Here is a 10,652-nt window from a genome sequence, read left to right on the forward strand (position 1 = left end):
TCTCCATGAACAAAGGCATGCATGTGCAGCAATTTATCAGAAAACTCATCAATTTAAAAGCAACCTATAAAACATAACTGACAGTTTCCTATGATGTGAACACGTTAGCTGCTAGGAGAAGCAGAAAAAGTCCACAACTGTGTGGATAAGTGGGTGCGATTATCATATGTAGGTCATTGGTTATGGGGGTAGCACATGGCTAAGATGGGGATTACATAAGACATGAGGAGGAGTGGAGTGTGGTCACATGACTGCATAAACCCCCATGTCTGGACACATCCTGTTTCTGCAGGGAGGTGTGGAGGGGCATCTTCCCTCTCAGAAATGCTTACAGTTCTGTGGATAGCTATGGAGGAGTGTATGCTGCCACCTGCTGGTCTGATCTGCAACTTCAAGTAGAAAGCCTGACCCAATATCTCCCCTCTTGAAGAGAAGAGCAGCAGAAATCTGAATAATGGAGTTGTAATGAGTCATTTCTAGTGTTTGTACGTTTTTAAGGAGGGCTGCTGCTCATTGTTATTCCACTGATTATTCTGATAATTAATTGATTAATCAGATTTAAAAATTTACACATTCTGCAGATTCTTAGGCTTATTTCATGCAATATTAGAGATACATGAGAAAATGCACATAAACAATTAATTCTTTTTTTAAATAAAAAATAAAACATTTGATTGCCTAAAATGCAACAACACAGAATTCCTTAGTGAACACTTGGTAATTTGTGGAAAAAGATGCATCTGCAGCTAAAAATACATATTTTTCTATTAATATTTGGACAGCAAAAGGCGCCCAAGATATTTTTTATATATAATTTTAACCAACTGAAGCTAAAACTGCCATTTCAGAGATTCAGGGTAGAACAAAACTTACATTTTACTGGGCTTAAATCAGGGGGGACATAATCCAAAATTATTCATACCGACCGGGAAAATACTGGGAAGTAAGAGGAAACTGAGATTCCTTTTGTTTTATTTCTTCTGCTGCAGTATTACTGCATGTCTACACAACAATGACATCACAAAACACAGATCACAGGAATGCAACAGTCTGCATCAAACACGTCTCTTCTTTTATAATGACAGTTTGTAGGTTTTTACAAGAGGAAAAATTACATATGGGGAACAAATAAAAGCATCCATTTAATGAAAATATGACAGCAGTTTGAAGGCTCACAAATTATGTGCATCATAAAAATAAAAAATAAAGATAAAAAAAAAATCAGCAAACGTAAATAAGCTTTCCATAACATACAAATTATACTAGGACTTTTATTTGATAGCTTGTCATTTTTGACCATTTCCCCAAGATATGACAAAGTAATTGAAGTTGACTTTAGTTAGCAGGAACAAACTCTACTATGTACTGAATACACGATCACTACCAGTGTAAAATAAAACAGAACCCTAACAGGTTCATAAAAAATAACTTACCACGTCAAGCTCATAAAAAACAAATAAATATAAATTAAATATAAAGACAATGCTAGAGTTCCAGCTCCCAGTTGTCAAACTCTACTTGGTCTTGCTTCATGAGCTTTTCCCAGTACAAATCCATCACAGCGTTTGGAATCATCTCCTCAGGGGTCACCAAATGGATGACACGAATTCTTCGTAAGAGCTGATATGGGTCCACTGATTCTGCAGAGAATTTAAACATAAAACTGTAAACGAAGTACAAAAGGTACCGAACAAGAAAGGCAGGTGATCGTTAGCATACAATTAGCTTACTGCACCTTATTTGGGGCTACTAAAGGGTTAATTTACTTCAATTAGATTGAATTAGGATGTTGAGTTTTTTTTTTTAATTAATTTTACAATTAGACATCTTTTTTATTTTTACACACTGTGTATAGCTTTTAGTTTCTTTATATTTTAAATCGTCGCTTCTTCATTGTGAATTATTTATTGCTATGTCCTCTACTTGTTTCCATACACTTTTCGCCACATTACTTCTTCGTATTTTGTGCTATTTCAACCTTTCAACTTCCACCATATCCTGTTTATGCAGGACATTGCAGCTATGTCTGTTGGTAATGACATCTTTCTATGAGTTATTAAATATTCAGCTTTTTCGATCATCTTGGGCTCCATTGAAGTGAATGGAACATCCAATAATTTCTGAAAAACTCAGCTAAAAACTGCACTCTTTCACAGCTATCTACTTCCATGTACTTTAAGCTACAAACATCATTCAAACTTTAAAATGTAGTCATGTCCTTCAAGTATTTCTGTTTATTTCATATCTCTATCTGGACTAATAGTTTGGCAATTTAGAGCACGTTAAGAAAACTCTTTCAAAAAGAGATCTTGTTTGTTTATTTCTGCGTTTTCAGTTAATCAGAATAAAAGTTTGAGGTCAGCAAAGAGGGGACTTTCATCTGGAAGTTGTTTCTGTGTTTAGACACGACCGACTCACCTGGACTCGGCTCCGGCTCAGTAGAATCATCTTTGTCGTCCTCAAGACGGATGTTGGACAGATTTTTTTTGGCCTCTGAGTTCAGCACGTAGTAAGACAAAGGTTTGTCTCTGAAAGTCACCTTCAAAACGGAGGAGGGAAAATCTCATGTTTGAGTCAATTACAACTAACCTCCAGGTTCCTTTCTTCACTACTAAGCAATGTGTTCACCAACCTGTGAGCTTCAGCCTCTCAGTGCCAAAAATTATATATTAGATGGGAGCAGTAAATGTATGTAGCTTCCATGCAAACTCAATAAACAATTGATTTCTTAAAAAATATTGTACTAAATATTGTGTCCAATCAGTTTGCAGCAATAGCAACCTGTGCTGAAGACTCCAGTTCAATATTTTGTGCATCTCTTGCTTTCATACATCTTGATTTGTTTTGGATAATTTGTGAAGTTTCGGCCACAAGCTTCCATTGATTTTACTGTGATTTTATGTAGCATATATTTATCAATACAAAAGGTGTCTAATTAGAAAAACAACTTCACTTAAACTTAAACTCAAACGTTCCAAGAATCAGGGCTATTTTTCTGAAACCGGAAGGTGGCGTTTCAGTGATACGATGAAGACTAACCTTGTTCAGAGCGTACATGGAGCTGACAGGGATGTTATTACCCAGAATGGACTCCAGCCAGAACTCTGGAGCCCGATACGACTTCCCTTTGCTCATTATTACGCCACCAGAGAGAACCTGCGCAACATGCTGCTCACCCTGCAACAGAAATGAAGACATAACTCATTTATTAATCAACTAGCAATTATTTTTCCAGAGTAACTGATCAAATAATCATTTAATATTTAAAAAATATTAAATCCTAAATAGTTTTTCATATTTAATAAAACAAAAAAGCTTAATTTAAGAAAAGAAATATATATATATTGATTTTAAAAAATCAAAACATAAATTGAAAATAATTCATATAAATAACATAATTACAATATAAAATAGCAAAATGAGGCAAAAGAAAAATTTTCCCAAATCAGTTCTTTTAATAAAAAAACATATGAAACTTTAACAAAAACTGCAGGTGTGTCTGTCTGGCGAAATTTAGGTTAAAACATGTTTGTTTTTCATTCAGTAGGTAGAGATTCCAGAAATTTTACTCAAGTAAAAGTAAAAATACTTCATAATAAAATTACTCAAGTAAAAGTAAAAATTAAGTAAAAAGTAATTTTTTCCCAAAGATTTACTCAAGTATCTGTAGCTAAGTAATGTAAATTGTTACTGCCAAACTGATTGTCAATTACTTCGATTCATCACAATTAAGCGCTTCAGCCCTAGTTAATAGGTAAATCTTAAGAGATGAATGTCACCTTTAATGTCAGATGTAAATCGCTGCCCTTGGGCAACACGCCGCTCTGTACGAGATGACGCAGACCTCCACCATCATCGTTAGCCCCTCTTTGTATCAGCGCATTCTTTCCTTTCATCTTGGAGAAAAATTGCAAAGCGGCTCTGGTTTGTGGACCATTTTTCCAGCTAACGGCTTCTTCACTCTGCAGGTCAGGGAGACTGGGAGCAGCAACGCTGACTTGACGATTCAAGGACTGAGCTGAAATTTTAGACTTTGCTGTAGTGAAAGTTGCTTCCAGTTGCATTTGTTTCTGGAGGAGTTGCACCAAATGTCTCTGATTTGAAGCCAGAGACAAGAACTGACTTTTCAGGACTCGATGGCTAAGATGGTGAGACACAACCCTGGAAAAAAAGAGATAATCATGCTGTTATTAGGAAGAATACATGTGCAAACAGATAACTGCACAAATAAAAATATTAAAAAAGAAAGATAATTCATTTATGGAAGAATAGTTACAAATTTTAGTAACAATGCAAAAAACAAGAAATTTTGGCACCACTGGCTTTCCATACAGGCTACCAAGAAGTGCTGGTTGAAACTACAAAAAACTAAATATATGTGTCTTTCTATTATGTGTACTAAAATATCTGGTTTCAACTATAAATAAGGCTTTTACTTAAGCATCGGACTCACTTTATTACCAAACTGCAAAATTTGAATATCAAGCACTTTCAAGGACTTTATACATAAATCAAAGACTTTTCAAACCATGAAATTCAAGCATTTTCAAGGATTTCAAGCACCAATACAAACTCTAATGAAAATAGTGATCAGTTTTGAAATCTGGATGTAGTGATGGACTCTGACCTGAACCTTCGGAGCCACATAAAGACAGTTACAAAGTTGGGCTTCTATCAGCTGAAGAACATTTCCAGGATTACGGGACTAATGTCTCAGTATTATCTAGAGAAACTCATCCATGCGTTTATCTTTAGTCGCATTGATTACTGCAACAGCGTCTTCATAGGTCTGACTAAAGAAATCAATCAGATCCAGAACGCTGCTGCTGTTGGAATTCTGACTAAAACCAGGAAGTTAAAGTACTTTAACCCAGTTCTAAAGTCCTTCACGGGCTCCCTGTAGCTCAGAGAACAGACTTTAAAATACTAAAATACTGTTGTTTATAAATCACTGAACGACTTCAAGATCTGCTGTTGTTGTATCAACCTTCTAGACCTCTCAGGCATTCTGGTTCTGCTCTTCATCTCCAGAACCAGAACCAAACATGGATAAGCAGAATTAGTATTTTTATCAAATTAGAAGAGTAATTTAAAAGAAAAAGCCAATTTTGCAGAATTTGCCCATCCAATCTGAAAATGTTTTAGCTTAATCGATGATATTCCTGAACTGACCTGAATTTGTGGGTCAGATCATTCTTCTCCAAACGCTGCTTGGTGAGAACGTCCATCAGAACGTTTTGGGTCTGCAACAAAACTTCTTTGTATCTCCCTGAAAATGAGAATAACTGCTGGTATATTAGAGAGCATGTTAAAGGTGGTAATGTGATATATTTTTTCTAAAACTGCTGATGAAAACTGAAACAGATCTCACCAGCATCCTTTAGGTCTTTCAGAGGCCAAGTTGACATTTCTGCTTGTTTCCTGCTAGCATCCTCCAGAAGCGCTGAAACCGCCTCTGAACTGCTCTTAACTGCTCTGAACTGAATGAAATCAAAGCAGAAGGTTTCAGTAAAATGATGCAGCATTTATCCAAGAATAGCCAAGTTTCCATTCACCATATAACAGCACAATTTGACATTCAATAGTCAGTCTCTTAGTGGAAATAGTTTTGGTGCAAACCATGAAGAAGAAGACAAGAAGTGGTTGTAAGACGATGGAGAGTTTTTAATGATTTATCACGTGAATAAGAGTGATTCACATGTGATTTTATTTGCATTTCTTATTTAACAGAAACACAACACATGCGAAATTATGTTTATCCAACATTAGTGGAATATTGTCAAAGTTTCGGTCACATTTGTAATAAAAACGCAGCCAGTGATACTGATTCTAACAGCAAAAACGATGTTAAATAAAAGTGGTTAAATCTCCAGCTTCGGATAAGATAACTAAAGATATTATGGTGACTGCCTTCATGAAACAGGATGTGCACGACCATATATGGAGTGACGACGCCTCAGCTGGAGCAGCACAGTGAATGATTCAATGACAGACTGAATCTTTCAGGGGCAAAAGCATTTTCACTGAAATGCATTTCATTAATTTGTTGATAAAAATTAGTATGAGCGTAAAGTAGAAGCACAAACAGCTCAAAGGAAAAAGTGTGAAAAAGTCTCACATTATTTACCCGTTTCAGCTGAACATCAGTAGATTCTCCGCCTGCATCACCCGACTCTCTTGGATGAGCGTCTGAAACACTCACAGCTTTAAATAAATCTAAATCATTCAGGGTTTTAAGCCTTTATCAGATGTCTAAATACATTTTTTCTTATTTAGATGCTCACCTGGTTCTTCGCATCGTGTTGCCCCCTTGCCAGATTTCCTCTGGCCCTCACAGGATGTTTGGAAGCTCATGAGCAGCTCTTTCATACTCCTGTCCTCGGCCATGTCCAGCAAAGTTTTTCCACCAACTTTCTGGTAGGCAGGGATTGATCCGTTCTGAAGGAGGAGCTTCACAACCTACACACAAGAAAAAGAAAAACATGTCAAACATTCTGTTAGAGTAGAAAGAAACTCTTCCAGACAATGTGGACATTTATTATAAAAAACTGAGATAATATTTGCAGGACTTTGAATAAGTTAGTTTTGTCTTATTTCAAAGTGTACTAAGACATTTGCACTAGAAATTAGATTAAAAATACTCTGTAAGATTTTGTGTTTTTGCAGTGCGTGCCCTGTATTGACTTGACATTGGATCGAAAACAAAACATGCAGTAATGAGTAAGTAAAATGAATATTTTACTTTTCCTTTTCACAAGAGAGGTACCTGCTTTGCTTTTTAATTTAAAGTAAAGCAATCAGCAAATAAACTATACTTTGCTGTGCATATTCTGAGAATAAACTCAGCTTTTTTCCACATCATACATGTTTTCTGTATCTAAATAATGTGTTTTTTCTTTTTTTTTTTTAGATGCCAAAAGACTCTTTGAGAGTTTTCTCCTTCACCTGGTGGTGTCCACAGTAAACAGCGTCATGCAGCGGCGTGACGCCCTCACAGCTCCGAGCGTTAACGTTAGCTCCGGCCCTCAGCAGCTCCTCCACCACAGACTCGTCTCCAGAAGCGCAGGCCTCATGCAGAGGCGTCCATCCTGACAGAAGGCCAATGAAAAAATGCTTCTGCTTACTAATGGAGGAGTAAACGGAAATGTTTCAGCCGTAACAAACCTGCATAGTCCTCCATGTTGACGCTGATTCCGGCCTGAAGGAGCATCCTGACTTGAGGCAGATCTTTCCTCCGGCATGCTTTGTGAAGAAGATTCTCTCCCTTCTCGTTTCTCTTGTGAAGCTTCTTTTCAGTTGGAACTTTTGCTTTGAGCAAACAGAACCCAACAAATAAAAAATCCCCAATTTAATCCCGATAAACATGAAGCTTTAATGTTTTTCCAGCTCACCTGATCGTGAATAAGACGCAGACTTTTCACCTTTGCAGGAGTGCGGTTTCCCTCTTTTCTGCTGATTCAGCTCTGGTTTATTTTTAATCTCATGAGAACCTGAAACAGCAGATGATCTGTTTTGGAAAGGAGGAAGATCCTGAAGCAAACTGACAGATTCCTGGTCTGAAAGCATCGCCTCTTCATCCATATCAGCCTCATTAGAAGCGTTACTGAAAGCAGAAACACACAAACACAAGTCACAGTCTATAACAACTTTCTGAAAAAACTTTCTAATTATTTACAGGCCTTTCACTTCAAATGCATCAGACAACTAAGAGTTGCAACTGACTTTTTTAGCAATCGATTTTTCTCAGTTATTCCAGAAGTGGGTAGAGTGCACAAAAATTGTTCTTAAGAGTAGCACTACTTCAACATAATTTTACGAGTAAAAAAGTATTTGGGAAAAATTACTAAGTACCTGATAAATTATCAATCATTTCATATTTAAAAATATGGAAGTACAAAATTGAAGTATGCTTATAATTTTTAAAAACGCAAAAAACTGTTTGCATCTGACGGCACAAAAACTGACGCTGTAAAGTTAGCAAAACAATTTAATATTAATTTTACAAGTAAAGGTATTAAACAGATACATCAAACCTACCAAACGCCGCTGCTTTCATTCATTCTCCGTATCTGATGATTCGCTGAGTCTCAGCAGGAGCAGATTTCACTCAGGTGTGGAAATATGTTAAAGATCTGATCCAGCTGATTCTGCTTCCCAAAACTTAATGTAAAAACTCTGTAGAAATTCACCTTCAACAGGGAAACAATACCAAAGTAAATAACTTTCTAAGAAAACCAGGATCTTTGAGATGAGGTCTAAAAATATTTTTCCACCACCCACTAGGTGGCAGCACAAGCTAAAAAAACAAGCGGCTACACTGAGTATTATTTATACTTTTAATATAATATGTAAAAACAATTAATTTCTCAGTTCTAGTCCTCCAGCGCTGCAATTTTTAGTTATTAACCATTGATTTTATTCATGACATGACATAGAGAATAACTGTTATGCAAACTATAAGTAATGGCTTTACTATTCCATTTCTGGTATGACTAAAAAGAAAAAAAAAATAAAGAAAAATAAATCAAACTGACACATAAACTGTGTGAATTGTTTCACCACTGGTAGGTTAATCTTATACAGAGTATTAAATAATACAGTTGTCAGGGCTTTTTTTCATTTTTTATTTCAATTTAAACTACCGTGTTTACTTTGAAAGACATTTTGTGTCATAAAGCGATGCCTGTTGCTATTTTTATTTACTGCCAAATCTCATAGTAACAAACTTTTTTTTTTAGTTTTGTCGGCCATTTTACATTTAACCTTTAATGTATATCTAACTGCATAAAAATATGTATTACTTGTTTTTCTGCTGCCCATCAGATGCTTAATTAATTTGAGATCATTCATTTGAACGTTGCAGCTAAAATTAGGTATGATTTTAATTAGATACACCAGGCATTTGAGGAATGAATTAATGAATGTCGATTATTTTATTGAAGCTGCTAATACTCAAAACAGGACTTTTAAATTGAGTTAAAATAATTATTTTTTAACAACCATTAGTTTTCATCCTGCAGTGTTTTAAATATAGCTAAATACTGAAACATCTATTTACTGTCCTGGAAACTTCAAATATTAAAAGAAAAATTGTATTAGAGTATGTACTTATGAAAATAATTATTTAACATCACTTTATACATTTTTATAATCTAAATAATCATTTGGTTCAAAGTTGTGTAATCAAAAATAATGAATTTACCAGTTCTATAATTATCCCTAAATTACGTTTACTGCCATTCACATGTCTATTTTAATATATTGTATGGAGAAGAGCCTAAATATCATAACTTTACAACACATATATATATATACACACACACATATATATACACACACACACACACACACACACATATATATATATATATGTGTGTATACACACACACACACACATATATATATGTGTGTGTGTGTGTGTGTGTGTGTGTGTGTGTGTGTGTGTGTGTGTGTGTGTGTTAAATATATATCATTAGATAGACACCCTAAAACGCTCATAGCTTTGGCTAGCTAACATTTTTAAACAGAACTTACCACGGAAATGCTCGTAAACATTCCTAAAAACTGGTTTATTTCCAAGTTGTGTTCGACATTTACTTAAAAATACTTTTAAGTAATCATAAACATTTTACATGAAAACTTAACGGAGAGCAAATAAATAGAAATTTTACCACGTAAACGATCACAAATATGTCCGAATTTAGCTAAAGAGAGACCTACAGCGCGAGATGTGATGCCTTCAATGGTCGTCGGAAAACGGAGCCAAAGTTTATATTTTGTGTTGGAATGGCGAAAATTGGGGATTTCTAAAATCCATTCTTTGGTGGAGAACTGTGTCTGTGAATGAATGTGTTCTTCCCGCATAAACTATGAGTCACCTTAAATTAAAGACCCAGCTTTTAAAGTCGCTCCACTGTTTTAGAGCAGTCTACATTTTTACTGAAAGCAGAGACCATTTTGGGTAATGTTGTTAACACAGTGCTGAACACTGACTTCCATGGTCTCCATCCATATCACAAAACTTGGTCTATACAAAATACCAAAAACAATGAGGTATTTTGAAATTTACATTTTTAATTTAAAGTAAAAATATAATAGTTTAATAATGTTATGGCTTAGAAAGACTCACATTTCTTGTACACTAAAACTGCACATGAATTTTCAATTCAATGTTCAATGGGTTAAGAAGAACAATACTTAAAAAAAAAGATAATTTATTTTCCAGAAAAACAATTTAACATAAGACTAATACAAAAGTTATGTGGTAAATCTCAAGAGTTTTAAATTTTGAATCAAATGACCAAAATAGAAACTTTTCAAAGATTTTTTAAAGTTATTGAGACCCACCTAAGAATTCACATAGTAGATCAAATACAACAAAATATTGTGTAGCTCTAAAATTGCTTACTTAGATTAAAAATAACTATCCAGCTTAATGATTTAAATGTAAAGTACACATAAATAAGATTATTTATGATCTTCTCTGTAAGTGGGTTTTGTTAAGAAAATACATTTAAAATACGCTAGTTTTAAAACTTAAAATGTCTTGATTAAAATAGCCTAATTATAGTTTTCAGATTAATAGCTTGTTCTACCCTATTGACCTTTATGTTACCTGTAGTTACAGCAGATTGTTTGCTAAGATCTTTTGA

At 34.8% G+C, this 10,652-nt stretch overlaps 1 protein-coding gene across 3 annotated transcripts; it reads right to left on the reverse strand.

Annotated features, from left to right (window-relative positions):
- Window positions 1-955: 955 nt before the first annotated feature.
- On the reverse strand, window positions 956-10,208 carry LOC103134983 (putative ankyrin repeat domain-containing protein 31). 3 transcript variants are annotated; one of them, XM_016669113.1, is made up of 14 exons: window positions 9,538-10,208; window positions 9,049-9,050; window positions 8,038-8,189; window positions 7,392-7,603; window positions 7,165-7,308; window positions 6,946-7,088; window positions 6,285-6,459; window positions 6,128-6,189; window positions 5,372-5,480; window positions 5,173-5,269; window positions 3,780-4,161; window positions 3,040-3,177; window positions 2,419-2,539; window positions 956-1,640 (listed from the first exon to the last, which is right to left on the reverse strand). In XM_016669113.1, exons 3-14 carry the CDS (start codon window positions 8,058-8,060, stop codon window positions 1,486-1,488), a joined length of 1,761 nt encoding a protein of 586 aa, XP_016524599.1. In that variant the 5' UTR covers window positions 8,061-8,189; window positions 9,049-9,050; window positions 9,538-10,208; the 3' UTR covers window positions 956-1,485. The 3 variants fall into 3 exon arrangements, with proteins under 3 accessions (XP_016524599.1, XP_016524597.1, XP_016524598.1); XM_016669111.1 differs by having other exon boundaries at window positions 6,119-6,189; XM_016669112.1 differs by lacking the exons at window positions 9,049-9,050; window positions 9,538-10,208 and having other exon boundaries at window positions 6,119-6,189; window positions 8,038-8,280.
- Window positions 10,209-10,652: the final 444 nt, after the last annotated feature.

The sequence above is a fragment of the Poecilia formosa genome, unplaced genomic scaffold (genome assembly GCF_000485575.1).
Source record: "Poecilia formosa unplaced genomic scaffold, Poecilia_formosa-5.1.2 Scaffold20, whole genome shotgun sequence".
Classification (NCBI taxonomy): domain Eukaryota; kingdom Metazoa; phylum Chordata; class Actinopteri; order Cyprinodontiformes; family Poeciliidae; genus Poecilia; species Poecilia formosa.